Source organism: Podarcis tiliguerta, assembly GCF_965153285.1.
Source record: "Podarcis tiliguerta genome assembly, chromosome: 10".
Lineage (NCBI taxonomy): Eukaryota > Metazoa > Chordata > Lepidosauria > Squamata > Lacertidae > Podarcis > Podarcis tiliguerta.
This window is the reverse complement of record NC_139543.1, coordinates 40,810,230-40,827,179: the sequence shown is the minus strand read 5'-3', so window position 1 is coordinate 40,827,179 and position 16,950 is coordinate 40,810,230. Positions and strand designations below refer to the sequence as shown.

Here is a 16,950-nt window from a genome sequence, read left to right as displayed (position 1 = left end):
CAAGGGAAAATGAATTGGCATGCTATTGACCTAAAACTTGAACTAATCATTAAATGTGTTCCACTGCAAGAACAGAAGCAGGCCTGAAGTAATGAAAATTGTTTCAGTGACAAGCAAAAAAAGGTCATGTAGTTTCCAGGATTCTCCATAGTAACAGGTTTAATATTTTGTCAGGCTGCCACATTATCTTTTTGCAAATGTAGTTGTTTTAAAGGTTATTAATTTTCACCCACTTATTTCTTATTTTTATATTTTGCAATGGTGCAACAAGAACAACATTTTTGTTAGTGTATTGGTTGGCATAGTGAATATATAGGATTGTTTTTAGTAGTATAATTATATAACTTGGGTCAAAAAGGAAATGTCAGTTAATTTGATGAATTTTAATGTAAGCATCGTTAATTAAACATGATTTAAAAAACAACCCCACACATACCAGAAATTCACTTTGATGCAATTAACATCCATCTCTTCTGTAATCAGTCTGTACAGTTCTTAAATGTTTACTTTCTTTGGATTCCTTTTAATAGAGCAGTGTATTCCTATACACATCTCTTTGAGAGAATTTGATGGCTCATTTTTAAAAATAGGGAATATTTTGAAGAGATGCATTTGTAATGTGGCTTGAAGACTACAATGGTGGGTACTATAGAAAACTGTTGATTACTAAAAGTAGAAAGTTACATTAAGTGCTATCTGGCACTATGTTTAATAGAAAGCATATTAGTTTTGTAACGCATTACAGTTGCATATTGCTGCACTTTCCCACTCACTTAGCCCTGCTTTTGGAACCTATTTAAAACAAGACAATACATATATGACAAGTGTCATTCAGGTTACTCAAGAAAGCCAAAATTAAGGCCCTATCTTCAACAAGTACAAAATGTACATATTTATCAGTAAGGCTGGAAAAACATTCCTTATTTTTAAAAGTCAGTTAACATCCAGGGTTGTATTCTACTAAGTTATAGAGCAGGCTCACTGAAATCAATTTTTCCATTGATTTCATTAGGTCTACCCTGACATAATTTGATGCAGCACTAAACATTTGCATGGCAGTGTAGAAAGCAGATAAATAAAGGCACCACCATCACATCAAGTACCTCTTGAGCTTCTTTTGATAACTTTGTTGATAACATAATAAATGATCAGATACATCATATTGCTCTGATACTGCATTAAATTGCTGTTGGATTTAATGGTTTCTTATGTTCCTAGACTTAATGGTATCACTGACATCATAGTTACTTATCTTGTCTGTTTTTCAAGATCAAATGCTGGTGACAATTGTGAATCCACTCACAGATGTAGTTTTCTCTGTACAGTTCCAGTATTAATTAAAACTTCACTTGTGAAAACTGATGAACTCTCAAACTGGAATGCTTACTACAGTGAGATGAACAAAGTTTGCAGCTGTCTATTTGGATATTGGCATATGCAAGTGGGAATATTGTGGTATTATGACCCATTAGGAGAAGATCATTCACAGGAACCCTGAACTTGTATGGTCCTGTACATATAAAGTTTGGAAGTGAAACAGGTATACAAAATTAGTTTAGTTTGTATCTTAATAATTGTCAAAAATACCTACAAGCTTGTTGGGGCAGAGGTGGATTTAAGGGAGAGTGATTGGTTCGCCTGCACTGAGCCTTGAGCTGAGAAGGCACTGCAGCAATAACTTAGACCCTCTAAATAGAGATACTTGATCTCTATTTTCCAGGGATGTCCCTGATTTAGAGAAGCCATCCCAGCTGCTTTTCCTTAGGATGTCCCTATTTTCATTGGTTAAATGTTAGAGGGTATGGAGTTATTCAACTTGTAAGCTGTCTGAAAACAATCCTGTATAGGGAAGTTTTATTTAATGTTTAATGTTTTACAGTGGTACCTCGGGTTACATACGCTTCAGGTTACAGACTCCGCTAACCCAGAAATAGTGCTTCAGGTTAAGAACTTTGCTTCAGGATGAGAACAGAAATCGTGCTCCAGCGGTGCAGCGGCAGCAGGAGGCCCCATTAGCTAAAGTGGTGCTTCAGGTTAAGAACAGTTTCAGGTTAAGAACGGACCTCCGGAACGAAATAAGTACGGGACCCGAGGCACCACTGTATTATGTTTTTATATCTATTGGAAGCTGCCCAGCAGTGGCTGAGTCAACCCAGTAAGATGTGTGGGGTTCAAATAGTAACATTATCATTATGGAATGAGATGTCCCTATTTCATTGGAGAAATGTTGGAGGGTATGGAATAGAAGGCAAGAGTCCAGGTTGAAATTACCAGGGCCTAGCAATCTAGAAGGGGTCCCAGGGCCTGACTATCTTGCATTTGTTTTATGTAATTTCTAATAAAATATATATTTCATATATTTATAGTGCACACATAATTCTAAATAACTAGCTTACAAACTTGTGCTGTAAACATTTGCGACTCTATATGAACATTTGCTTCTGTGGTTTGACAGTATGACAGTGCAGTCTCATCTTATTACAGAGTCACATTTGTATGTTTTTTTAAGTGAATACTGCAAATACAACAAAGTTGTTGTGTTATACACATTGTGTTGTGTTACACATACAAGTGTAACATTTAAAACATGTATAGTTAGTTGAGCAATTATTATATGAGTGCTTATTGATATTAGTCATTAGGATCTTAACATTCTCAATAGGTACAAATATTATATTTATTATTAAACTAAAAATGAGACCACACATTTATTTTAAATCCCATGTAAATATTTTTAGTTGGCTTGCCCTTGCTGGAGGGCACAATTTTTCCCCCCAGTGGGGCTCGAACCTGCTTTCAGTGGCTCTGGGAAGAGAAAGGTATATAAAAATAAGAGAGGGAGAGAGAGAGTGGCAGGAAGAGGAGGTCTCACCTTGTGATACTTTTAATCCCTATCATTGCAGTACTGAATTTTCAAATATGAAAAAGGGATATAGCTATAGCTAGGTTAGCTGTACACCTTTAAACTCTACAAGTCTGGATTAATGGGAAATCTGTGTTGTTGTTGTTGCCCACACCTCCCAGTTGGAGAAATCTTGATGTTTGCTCTACATTGCTTTGAGAGTTCAAGAATACAGCAAACCACTGATGTTTTAAAGCAGACTGTGGAAGTGGAGCAATGAACTGTCAATTCAGACACCAGCCAAGCCTGTGTATCTGACTCTCTATTTGGTCATCAGGTTGCAATTATAGCATTAGTTAGAAAGTCGTTTTATTAGCTAGGGAAGTGTGGTGTTAGGGATGGAAGTGATACATAAAATCATTACATCTTTTTAAATGTAAGTGGGATTTCTTAGTGGTTTCTGTATTCTGGTTCTACCACTATCAGTGATGATTCAGAATCATAGGGGACTATTCCTCCTCAGTCCTTACTAGATTGTTTTCAAAACATCATGCTTGGGATCAGTTTAAATACTTCCAGCGAAATGGCCTTCCTTTTCTTTTGTGGACATATTTGGAACAAGGCCATCTCCAGGTTTTGGAGGGTTTTTTGACAACATATTCTCACTGGGTCCAATTGCTTGCTGAACTCCCCACAATTTGCTCATGGCAGCAAATTTGTGTCCAGCGTGGAGGTGCCAGGTGCCTCAGATTGACTGCAGTAATATACATTGTGAAGATGCTACAACTCCAGTTTCTCACCTTCTCCTCATTCTGTGCTAGGTTGTAAAAGCTACACAAGCTTAACAGAGAGGCTTGCCAATGTCTTTCAAACCATGGAGAGTTTGTTTCTTTTTCTTTTCTTTTTTAAAAAGAGCTCTGCAGAGATGGAGGAGAAGAAAATCAATTTCTTGTATCGCTGCTGAATTATGAAGTCCATTCCTTTCCTGGGAAGAATGAGCTCAAGATTCATGTCATTTATGAGCAACCCAATGCCCTGGGGATAGCTAGGACTGACTCTGATTCTTCATGTGAGGAAATGACCTGTGCTGATGAGGAATTTTGAAGCTAGCAAGAATCTAGCTAATTCAGTAAGAAGGAAGCATGTTTCTGATTCAAGAAGACTTCAGGGGAGAGCAGTGGTATCCCATTTGCAGAAGGAAGCTAATCAATAGGAAAGGACAGAAGAGAAATTATTATCTTTCATCTGCAAATGAGATACCATTGCTCTCCACTGAAGTCCTCTTGAATCAAGAGACATGCTTCCTTCTTACTGAATTGTTTGCTTGATTCATCCATTCATTTGCTACTGAAGGGGCAAAGATCAAACCATCCATATATTCGCCACCCATTGGGCAGAGGTTGTGGGTATGTCTAAAGTGCAATGAGCTCCTGGCTCTCTGGGAACAAGCTTGTTCCCTTGGGGAAAAGGTGGTAGTCCTGGAAAAGGGAAGAGAGAGAAATAGTGGTAGATGCAGCTTTCAGGGGCGTTGTAGCTGTTTCCTACTGCCACAATGACAGCTGATATGCTGTCAGGGAAAATGAGGGTCTCAAATAAGGAAAGTGAGGAAGAGGGAAACATTTCCTTAGAAGGGAAATGAGGGGGACATCTATCCTCTTCTGCTGAGAATACTTCTCCAGTGGGTGGAAGGATTGTGGTAGTAGGCGATTTGATCCTTAGATATATAGTTGGGTGTTCAATGGACATACAGACCGCAGGGTGAATTGACTGCCTGGTGCGAAGGTTGAGGATTTTACCTGCCACCTAGATAGCCTGGTAGATGAGGAGGAGACAGTGGTTGTGGTGCTTGTGGGCACCAACATCATCAGGAAATGCAGTCACGAGGTCCTGGAAGTTTCCCCCAAAGACAGGTATTGGAACTTGTACTTTTTAATTTGTTCATAAACAATCTTGAATTAGGAGTAACTTGATGATGATACTAAATTGTTTAATGTGTGTGTGGGCAGGGGAGAGATTGTGAAGAGCTCCAAAAGGACCTCTTCAATCTGAGTGAATGGGTTGTAAAATGGCAAATGTAATTCACTGTAAAAAGTGTAAACTAAGTGATGAATGGGACGCAGGTGGCGCTGTGGGTTAAACCACAGAGCCTAGGGCTTGCCGATCAGAAGGTTGGCTGTTCGAATCCCCACGACAGGGTGAGCTCCCGTTGCTCGGTCCCTGCTCCTGCCAACCTAGCAGTTCAAAAGCACGTCAAAGTGCAAATAGATAAATAGGTACCGCTCCGGTGGGAAGGTAAACAGCGTTTCCATGCGCTGCTCTGGTTCGCCAGAAGCGGCTTAGTCATGCTGGCCACATGACCCGGAAGCTGTATGCCAGCTCCTTCGGCCAATAAAGCGAGATGAGCACCGCAACCCCAGAGTTGGCCACGACAGAGACCAGCCTTGTACATACACCTGATTAGATACTAGCCTACAAGTCCCCATAAGTTACATAAGCCCATAAAGGCTGAATGAGATAGATGAATTTCTATAGTAGGCAAAGTGGAGGAAGCTCTCTCCTCTCCCATGTGCAACTGTGTGTGTGTGTGTATTGTACAGACTAGCACACTGTCTCTTGGATATCTTATATATTTGATTAAAGGATATCTGGCCCAGATATCTGGCCCAGACAGCAATATAAAAAGTTTGATTAATAAATTGCACATAATTTCAACATTTGTATTATAAGCTGTGAAAGCTGCCCTCAGACAGGTTGCTATTACAGTCATGGTCATTGCAGCCAAGATCTATGAAGACACTTACATGTAGTAATTAAAGGCATAATAGCAATTAGACTTTTTAATAGGCATGTCTTTGCATTACACCTTGGAGCGATGTATGCAGTAATTATAAGCAGTTTGTAGTGCTGTTTATTCAGATGGATGCTGATTATTGCTGTGTAAATAAGATAATTTAACAATGAGTTTTTCTGAAGATACTAGTAGTTTGTTTTAATATGAAATATGAACTTAACATCAGATATACACTGGTAGCAAACAATTCTTGGCTGTTATGCCTATATATGTTGTTTTAAGAGCAGCTTAACTTTAGGCCAAAGTGAATTTGAATAAAATTTTGAACATAAGCTCATGGTAAAACAGATTCTGATTGTTTCCATGTGGTGATTACAGTAGTGTTTTATTCGAAGGTTATGCAAAAACACATATACTTGAATCAGCCCCTTGGAACTGCCAGATTCATGGGTCTACATACACAGGAAGGGTATTAGCATCTAGTTGGTGGTTATCTATAACCTCTGGGTCCAGGTCTCTTAATAAGAAGGCTCTTTTTGGCCTACTCTTTAAGGGTCAAGAGAGCCTAAGTAGTTGGACAGACCTCTGTCCTTATATGTCCTCAAGCTGCAATAACTGGATCTCAGAAAAACCAACCTGACAGTGCTCTACACCAGGCATAGGCAAACTCGGCCCGCTAGACTTTTTGGGACTACAACTCCCATCATCCCTAGCTAACAGGACCAGTGGTCAGGGATGATGGGAATTGTAGTCCCAAAACATCTGGAGGGCCGAGTTTGCCTATGCCTGCTCTACACACTTCTCCAAAATCTACATTAATGTGTTGTCAGTGTCAGCACAGATGTGATAGCTCCTTGGGACTGTCTTTCCTCATACGAATTGACCCAGACCCTGCAATCATAATCTGTGGCTGTTCTTCATGTGCCTCCTCTATGAGAGGTCCTCAGAGGGTGGCAACACAAGAATGGTCCTTTTCTGTGGTAGCTCCCTGTTTGTAGAATGCTCACCCCATGGTGGCTCACCTGGTGCCTTCATTACATATATTTAGGTGACAGGTGAAAACTTTTCTCTATAACAAGGCCTTAGGTTGATTAACTTTCTAAGGCCTTTAAAATGTGTTTGTGTGAGGGGAGTTATTGTTTAGTTTTTGTGTTCTCATTTTGTATTTTTATGTTGTGAATCACCCTGTGATCTTTGGGTGAAGGGTGATATACAAATTTAATTTTTTTAAAAAATGAAATAAAAATCCCTTGGTTTAAAAATCTCTTTTAACTTTGGGGTTAAGGCAAGAATGTTTTCTTATTCTATTTATGTTTGTCTTGCTTTAATGGTGTTACATTTTATTTTCTATTTTCTGTTGTCTTTATATTCATTTATTGTACGCCCTCAGATAACTTTATGTTTTGTGGCAACATATAAATATCGTAAGTAAATAAAATTAGTTGATGCTAAGGGCCATGGTCCTATCAAATTTGCACAAATTCCTACACAAAATCTGGAAATTACATAACTGGATTTTTAAATTATTAACCACTTGCAGTGTACTAAGATCCAACTCATGTAATGGCCACAGAGAAAGGAACAGAGAGTGAGAGCAGCCTTCCTGCCGTTAAATAAGGAGTTGGCTGTGTCACATGCAGCAGGTAGACTGCTGCTGAGACTGCTTGGCGGAATAGAATCTCTCTTGATTACTGCAAGTCCGCTCACCCCTTTTGGTGCGGTAGCGTTGCAGGACGGCCGAGGTTCCACAGGAGCCCCAACGATGGAGCCATGGCTTCAGTGTATTTCCTGGTAGGCAGCAGAGGCACAAACCCCTATCACCTATCAGGAGCCAGATCCTAGCCTGCACCCTGCTTTGGAGAATGGGGATGCAGGCTGGGATCTGGACTGTGTCAGGGGGTGGAGCTGATGGAGCAGGTAGGCTTCTCTCAGGTCCACCTCCTGGCCATTTAAGCAGCCTGCACCTGGGGCACTACCTGTTTGTTCTTTCGTCTGGTTTCCTTGCCCACCCACCCTTGGTTTAGGCTGACAGTCAAGGACCTTGCTGTGGCTATGGTGGTTGCTGTTCTTTACCGGGCAGGGTAGGAATTTGTCCACTGGGCATATTGGCTCTGACTTGGTGGTTTTGCTTATCTCATAGCATTCATCACAACTTAGGTGGGGCATTGGCACAATCCATTGTTTTGGATGGAGGGGAGGTTGTAGTATCCGCCTGCCCTTCCAGACACTCAGGTATCCTGTTAAAGGGATCTGGGGGGAGTGGTCATGTCCACATGCCCAGGCAGGGCCAGGACCGAAGGCACTCCTCCAGATGGCAGTCCCTGTGGGGGTCATCCTATTTAATGTAAGTCTTAGGAACCCCTGCCTGGATTGACCTCCGGTGGGCAGGCTGGATTTTGATTGTCCCATGCCCAAGACAAACCTCTTTCATCTGTATTCAATAAAGTTGTGGCCTGTTTTCATCCAAACAAGTCTTACTGATCTCTTATTTATCTGGGTTGGGGGTTGGGGAGCACAGCCCCTTGGCCTGCAAATGGGCCTATCGGGCAACTAATGGGTATTTGGGATCCAAGCAAAAAATATTAATATTCCTTGCCAACTGAGAATCTTGGTCCCCTTGCAAACGATGCCTTTCATTAATGGGAAGAGTAATTTTGAGGCAGAGAAAGTTGGAGAGCTAGGAGTTTGGATCTGTGAGTTTAAACTAGATTGGAAGTTATTTGGAGAACTGTAGGGGTCCACACATGTTTGTAGTTGGATGAATTGATTGTATGAACTACTCACATTTGCTTTTTTAGTTTTCTGAGTGTGTGGTCTTCAATACATTAATTATTTCATTTTATTTGCATTCTTATAAGGCTATATAAGATGACTAAATGTGGCAGGTTGATTTCTTTAGAATATAAATAATCCAATCCTTTAAAAATATACACACAAATATACAGATTCAGTTTAAAAGTTGCTATAGCAACTAGCTGGTATTTTTATTGGGACATACTGATTGCTGTACAGGTTTCACTATAGAACAAAGAATATGCAAGCATTACAACCCTTAAATTCTGGGTTGGATTAAGATCCTCTCCTTCGTATCCTAAATTTCCAAAATGGCAGCTTTGCATAGCTGGAAAAAAACCTTTCAGAACATCTGACGGTGGAAGTCATGAAAGGTAATCAGGGCTTGGAGTGGCTTGCAAATCACCCATGATTCTGATTGACTATGGCAGCTTCACCTGGAAAAATACCTGGGAAGGAGAAGCCCAACTCTCACAGATGGAGAGAGGGTCCTCTGAGCAGAACGGACTACCTCTGCGAGGTGTTTATACAGGTTCAGCATAAGAATTTAAGAAGAGCCTGCTGGATCAGGCCAATGGTCCATCTAGTCCACCATCACGTTCTAACATTGGCCTACCAGATGCCTGTGGGAAACCCTGTTTTAATATCTTCATTCAATCTAATAGAACTAAATTGCTCCCTTAGATTGGGCGGGGAAATTTAAAAAGGATGTACTTATGAAAAAGCTGGTGGACATTAGTTGCTTCTCCAAACTCAGCATCAGCTGAAGATGGGAAACAAAACAGAGTGGTAATGGTCTAATATTAAGGCATAGTAGAGATATTTTTAGCCAAGATGTTTGGCTACTGAACTTTGCTCATTGGTACCTGACTCCATTACTATTGCAGCAAAATCAAAGACTGAAATATTATGAAAGTGAATGGAACTACATATGTGTGTTGATTTATGTTATAACCTAAGTGGGATATGATTTAAAGCACTTATTTTTGACTGTTGCTTAGTTTTTTAAATGAAATTTTGGTTATTTCTTGACGGTATAATAGATTATTGCGTAAGCACATTATTATTCGCTCATGATTAGAGAGGAATTTTATTCTTGTCCACTTTCACTTAAACTCATATATATTGTGGAATATTTCCCCAAATTAGCTTCCCGCACTGGTATATTTTCCATACTTTCGAGTATACTGCATATTAATCCTGACAAACAGATTTTATTCTGTTATAGATTTACAGCAGTGTTCAACTAACCCACCCATCAGTGCAATTATGCAGAAGGAATCATCCCTCTGTCCTTACCATGTACCCCATTCCCTCACCAAATCTGTTTCTAGAACAGGATTGTGTGCACATGGGGGAGGAGAGAGGTGGAAAGTACCATCGTGCAAGCAGAAATCCTTGCAATGACTGAACATTCACTTAGTGATATGTTGGTTTCCACCCATATTACTTAACCCTAATTTTGGCTTAGTTTGTATCTGGTTGATACTTTGATTTTTGGGAATAGCATGATGATTGGACTCAGTTTGATAATTCTAAAATTGTTGCTCCATTTAAGGCAATTGATGTGTTTCTCAGTAATGTATTAGTAATGCATTAGAGCTTTGTCTAACTAATGTAAACAAGGCCACTTGTGGATGAGACTTCAGGTACTAACAGTTACAGCCTGGCTGAGCAGTTATTTCACAATTTGCTTGTTTTGAACCTGAAGTGTTCTGACTACAATGAAAGTAGTATTCCTTCAAAAGTCTCTTTGGATGATGTAACTATACACAAAGCTCAATAAGCTGCCTTGTGCTTCCTTTCAGAAGGAGGCTAATGAGAGAGATCCATTGTTGGACAACAGTTAACAAAGTTTTTATTCAGTGTAAGTTAAAAAGCTTTATTTTTTTGACGAACGGCAGAGTTTTTAAACTAACAACCTATAAAGTAGTAGTAAGGCCTGTAAATGTCACAAAAGATTTCCCATATTTTATTGTAAATGTGGAATCATGTAAATGCAAACAATAGTAAACTTAAGCAAATTTGGCGGCAGATACACAAACATTAATCCAAATCATTCTATTCTACTTATATCTAAATATTCTTTTCTAGAACTGGATTTCTGTTTTAATATGGGACACATTTCATTCACATTAGTATGCAGGACAGCTATTACATTATTATCCTACAGAGGTATTTGTGGCTTTTACACTTAGGCCAAATATGTTCCTTCAGCACTGGCAAATTAATTAATGTATTGTTTCTTCCTTAGAGATTAATTTTTTGGAGTTCTGTGGCATTTTTTTCAGCATGTTTAGACAACTCTCTTATTCCTGAAAAAAAAAAAGTAACTTACACATTCTCATTATAAAATGCTGTTTTAAAGCAAGAAATCCCTTCACAACACAACTATCTTTTTCAGAATGTAGCAGTAATAGAAGTTGTTTTGAATCCCCATCAGGGAAAAAGCTGGGATATAAATATTGTGGGCATCCATCTGTCTCAAGAGACAATGGAATGTACCTCCAGGGGTGAAGTTAAACGGCCAGAGAATCACAGTGCGTGGTGTGGCTACAGAGACCAGTAACTCATAACTGATGCCTTCCACTGTGCTGTTTTTGTTGTGTTAGCAGCACCAAATTATCTATCCAGGGTTCAAGACCCACTCCTCTCTCAGCCTCTCTGATGTGGTCCAAAGGAAATAACAGCAATACATTTGGTGCCAACTTGGCTGCAGGCGTTGTCAGAAGGGGGCGTACAAGACGCTGTCCAACCATCTTAGGGACTCCACTCTGGATTTGTGTAGGGTTTACTTCTAAGCATTTTCTTCTGAAGATACCGCAGGAGAGTGGGTCTAGATTTTTCCTTGGGATTTACTTCCAGAGCCTTTCTCATAAATGAGTATAGCTGCAAGGAATATAACAACAACAACAGGAGAAAGAAGACTATGAGTGGTGCTAAAAAGTAAACACCTTTTGTTATTCGTTTTGCTCATTTCTATCCATATCCTTGCTACTGCCTAAGAATATAAAAGCAGTCTATTTGTTCATAGAATCATAGAACTGTAGCGTTGGAAGGGACTCTGAGGATCATCTAGTCTAAACCCTGCAACTTTGGTGTTATCAGCACCATGCTGTAACCAACTGAGTTATCCAGGAAAATTAATTCACTTCAGTACCCTATCCTGACAATGCAAAATCCAAATCTTTAGGGAGGCATTGGATGCACAGGAAAATAAAATTAAAAGCCACTCAAAGTGTTAAATTTCCCTAGGCATATTTTGAAATTGCACACAGAAAAGTAGCAGAAAATGGTTTCTGCTTTGTCTCCTCAGCATATTCTTTGAATTTCAGCAACATCCTTGTATTTCATTTGCCAGGGTCATTTGAGAAAAGTTGCAATACTGATCCTTAGAGATTATTTCTAGTAATTTGTTCCTTGGTTAACAATATTGATTGAACCTGTTTTACAGTTCCTGTGATATTAGTCACCTTACTTAATAATTTATTGTGTGAAGCTGTGTCCTTTAATGAAAGCCAAATACATTAAATCAGATGTGTTTTCCTTGCACAGAAAATTTGTTACTATTGTCCAACTCCACCTTACCTCAAATGTATCTAATGCAGGGAAGCCAAGATTAACTTTTGATTATGTTGGTGTGTTGGTCACATTAAATTTCCTGACGGGGTAAATCCTTACAAAATCAGAAGGTCCATAAGCTAAATGGTTCACAAGAGCCTCATAGAGAACCAGCAGGAGAGGGGAAAGTGAGAAAGGAGGTTAAGGGCAAGAAAACAACAGCTGAGGCAAGAGGGAACTAAAGCCAGCATGAAGTCTTGGACAGCAAGGTTGTGCGTGGAAACATGAAGCAAAGGGTGTGTAAAAGAACAAGATTGGGAGTACATGCTGGAAAGTTCCAAGCAAAAATTGAACACAAAGTCAGGTGGACTTGTGCAGAGGCTAAGGCCTGTGTCTGGAAGCTTTTATCCTCAGAAAGGTCACATATGTACAGCTTATGGGTGGCAGTAGTGTGGCTTGACAGACAGATCTATAGAAATAAAAACCCATCAAGCTGAACATTCTATTCTCTCAGTCTAGGAATTGCATTAAAAAACGTTGGTTTACAACTTTGAGAACTAATAATCTGCTTGTTGAACCAGTCTCGAAAATTACATTGCTCTGGTGTGTGTGTGTGTGGGGGGGTACTTTTGTGGCCCCACACTTGTGGCAGGACACAGTCTGAATTAGATTAGACTAGTCTGGAAACCATCTGATGATTGCCTTATTGAAATACAGTGGTACCTCGGGTTAAGAACTTAATTTGTTCTGGAGGTGTGTTCTTAACCTGAAACTGTTCTTAACCTGAAGCACCACTTTAGCTAATGGGGCCTCCTGCTGCTGCCATGCTGCCGGAGCACGATTTCTGTTCTCATCCTGAAGCAAAGTTCTTAACCCGAGGTAATATTTCTGGGTTAGCAGAGTTGTAACCTGAAGCGTATGTAACCTGAAGCATATGTAACCCGAGGTACATAGCATGTCTGTATTTGCCAGCAGTTCCCACACAAGTGTCTCACAAATGTGTAGGGTGCAGGCAGGCCTGTGATCAGTCTGCACTCACCTTCATATATTGTTTGTAAGATGTGCTCATTTTTTCCAGCTGCTGCAATTGTACATATCACTGACCACAAGCTTCTCCCTCATTCTTCCAAGTTGCTGATATGGAGGTTGCTAGCAACTGTGAGGTAGCCCTTAGTTCAGCCTTTCTGTGCTCCTGTGAAGTTTTGGACCAGTGAAGCCATGCGGTGCAACCATCTCATTTTGAGCAGGATATCCTAGATTGACAGAAGCCACCCCAGCTTCTGATGCCAATCTTGGATGTCCTGTTTTGGCTCCCTCTGCCACCACCTCTACCGCAGCTGTTGACACACCTTTTTTGGTGCTGTGCTCCCCTATTTCTCCAGTGCCACTTCTGGAAGTACTTGCATGTGTGGCATGTGTGTGAGTGCTGGCAGTGGGGGGTAAGGCTGGCTGGTGGCGAGATGGTGTGAATTGTGGGGAGGCAGTTGTGGTAGTGTATAAGGGTGGCCGGTAGTGGGATGATGCAGGGGGAGGCTGCAGCAATGGTGCATAAGGGCGGCAAGGTGATGTTGAGGTGCGTGGGGGAGGTTGTGTCCCAATTAGCCTCCCCCCCTCCCAGGATTTTGGAGGGAATGCAGTTAGAATTTCTGCTCTTAGAGACTTGTGAAGCTTGCTGGATCCTAGAATTTTGGAGGGCTATACCTTGTAGCTTGAGTACTGTTCTGTTGATGGCCTGGTAAGTCTATGGCACATAAGGTTGATTTTGGCCACTTTTGATGGTTGGTTCCAGACATGTTTTCTCACAGTTTTGTTGGCATAAGTTTCCCTAGTTTATGAACAACCTGAAACTTATAAAATTGAAAGAGGGATTATTGAGAGAGCAGGTGGTGTTCAATTTATACCAAGCACAACAGGTTGCAGCATAGATCATTTTTATAAATTTCTCAGTAGAATGGGCAGTTGTAAAGAAATATTTTTATCAGTTGCAATTTTGCCTGAAAAGTCTCATTTGTTGAGCTCTTCCACCTAGTAAACTCAGATTGTTTCTACCATACTTTTCAAACAAGGACTCTGTGAATTGAAAAATGTAACATTATATGTAACTTTGTTATCCATGAACATCTTTTAATAAAAACATTTTTATTTAAAATAATCACTTATATTTTGTTAAACTTGAACCAAAAATTTTAATGCAGGTCAAACACTGAGATGTTGGAAGCTGGTTTACAGGAGAGTCCCAAGGGCCAGATGAAGAGACCCAGAGGGTTGCATCCAGCCCTAGACCTAAGGTTTCCCACATTGGCCCTAGTCATAAGAGGTGGGATGCATCACAGGCAGAATCAGTGTTTGAGCATCTGTGCTTGAAATAACAGCCCCACTTGTATGTTCTGCTGTGATATTTAAGATTGATTAAGAATGTGAAAGAAAATTATATTTTAGAGATAAAGCTTTTGGATATTGGTCATCTTTCTGAGGTAATAAACTTTTCACATTCAATTGCTTTAAAAGCTGACCAAAGTGGTATACTCCCCACCACAAGAATATTCTGCTTCTGATTTTCTTGCTTAAATTTACCTTTATTTGTTGGCCAGTGTTTACATTTCAGTGAGCCTCTGTCTGTATATAATGATTATGGCTAATGTCTTTGAAATAAATAAACCCACAAAACTATGTATTTATTATAATAGAGTTTGTGCTTTATTTTCAGCATCTGGCGAGGACCAAATATAAACTGCACAGATAGTTCGGGTTACACTGCTTTGCACCATGCAGCTTTAAATGGTCACAAGTAAGTGTCAAATGGCTATCAATATTATGCTGGTATTACTTTGTGTTAAAAATGCTGGTATTAACCTGCATTAAGCTTAGACATAGTCATATCTTTGTGTGCACCAAGCTTTAGTAAACTGTCCCACTTAAAACACCTACCCCACTTCTGCTGTTTTAGCAGCCACCTCCATTTTCATGTGTACAAAATAATTTTGTTCTCTCTTTCTTTGGCGAGAAAATTCAATTTGGTTAACAGCAAGCATATTTAAAACACAGCTTAGAGCCCATTTTGGGTTCTAATCTGGGCAATGATAGTGGCAAAGAAATCACCACCATCATTGCATCCTCTCAGTTTCAACCATGGAACTTTTCTACATAGGTAAAGGCCTTTTGCAATGTGACTAGGGTGAAGATGGATTGGAATCTTCCTGCTCAGACCATGACTATGTACATAATAAAATGCAGCAAGGTTATTTTGTTGCTGTGTTTCAGGTTGTCTGTATCAGTCTTAGAGTTGTCTTTCTTGGAGCTGCCTGTCAGCATGTAAGCAGATTTTCTGGTTGATTGCAGTGCCTGGTATTATTTGGTTGCTGGCTGAGTGGATACAGCTGGGGTGTCAGTGTGGAGTCGTATGCCACACTAGAGGAGTTCACTGCTTTGGGTTACCACTTCAGGGAGACGCAGGGACAGGGGTGTCCCACAGTGTCGGCTGGGATATAGAATTGTAGGCCAGACAGTGGAGGGGACAGGCCCATGACCTTCACCCACGGTGACAGCCTGGTTGAGGGGAAGTTTTATTTGGTGGGGTTCCCCCTGAGTGAGAGGCAGAGGGGAGAGTTGTAGTGGATGTACCATCTTCCATCTGACATTGTAGGATGTCTTAGTTTACTATCTGTAGGGCTAATCTCCCAGATGTTTATAGGGATGGAAGAAAATTGTGATGAAATGTGTCTGGGTGGGCAGCTAGCAGAAAGTGGCAAAGATGCTGCTCCAATTCCAGTGCAGGGGAAGGTAAAGTTGGAATGAAGGGACTACCATCTGCAGTGGAGGCCTATATGTTTGGTTTCGGTTCCTTGTTCCAGCCATCTGACATCTCTGGAAGGTACTGGTAGCATTTCCACTGAGCCCTCCAGTCTGCTGGTGCTGTTAGTGAATACCAAATCAGTCCTTTATAAGACCAAGGTCATCCTAGACTTGTGAAATTTGGGTGAGTGAGCTAGGTGGGCTTGACCTTATCCAGCTGTGCCCATCTGGGTACTCGGGTCAACACCAGCCTATACTAGTGCATTGAGAAGGAGGGTTTGCTGTTGTCCACAATAAATATACTTCATTACAATATCCTTGAACTTAAAACCTCTTGACCCTAATATAGATTTAGAGGGTCTGCACCTGGTGTTGGGCCTGTTCCCCATCAGCACCCCTGATGGAGCTAGCTTTGGTAGTCTCTGGGGTATTGTTGAAGGACCCAGGGTGATAGTCCTGGGTGACTTCAATAGTCATGTGGAGATTGTTACTGGGCTTGGGGCTTGATAGCCTCCATGACAACCATTGGTCTGTCTCAAATGATCATCTGTCCCACACATCAGACAGGGCATGATGTAGTCTTTGCCCCAAGTGATATGAGGGATAGGTTAACAATAGGGGTAGTGAAATGCACTCAGTTGTCACGGTTGGACCGTTACCTGTTATGTAGAGTGATGGGCCCTTTTGCCCCAGAGACTGATGGAACTGGTGTGTTCCTGAATGCTCTGGGGTATTTTTAAGTGGAGAAAGCTGTCAGTGCAATTGAAGCCCTGGTCTCACTATAGAACAGAAAGATGAAACAGGTGGTTGACATGAATGCTCCTGTGTCCTGTCTGGCATTGTGGAGCTCAAGTGTCCCCTTGATATTCTGAGGAACTTGGGGCTAGGAAGCAAGCTGGACAAAGATTTCAGTGCAAGTCACCCAAGTCTCACTCTGAAGCTGCCCAAACACTGGTTAAAGCATGTAATCATGTAATCATCAGTCTCTGTGGCTGTGAAGAAGGCTCATTTTGCAGCTTGCATTGCATCCTTTGGTAGCTAGCCGGTTCAATTATTTTGAATGGTCCAGAGGTCACTGACTCACACTGTATGTGAGGGACCTCTGTGTATACACAGAGTATAAAGTAACTTGACTTCAGAGTGATCTTGACTCTGCACTTATTGTAGCTCT

At 40.7% G+C, this 16,950-nt stretch overlaps 1 protein-coding gene across 8 annotated transcripts in view; it reads left to right on the top strand.

The window, feature by feature from the left end:
• Window positions 1–16,950, top strand: part of ANKS1B (ankyrin repeat and sterile alpha motif domain containing 1B) — a 318,652-nt gene that overhangs the window by 1,689 nt on the left and 300,013 nt on the right. For 7 of the 8 annotated variants that reach the window (XM_083400502.1, XM_083400497.1, XM_083400501.1 and 4 more), the window contains exon 2: window positions 14,695–14,775. In XM_083400502.1, the coding sequence (XP_083256628.1) occupies window positions 14,695–14,775 (81 nt within the window). Of the gene's footprint in view, window positions 1–10,234; window positions 10,294–14,694; window positions 14,776–16,950 lie in introns of all 8 variants that reach the window. The other variant, XM_083400504.1, reaches the window with a different exon arrangement.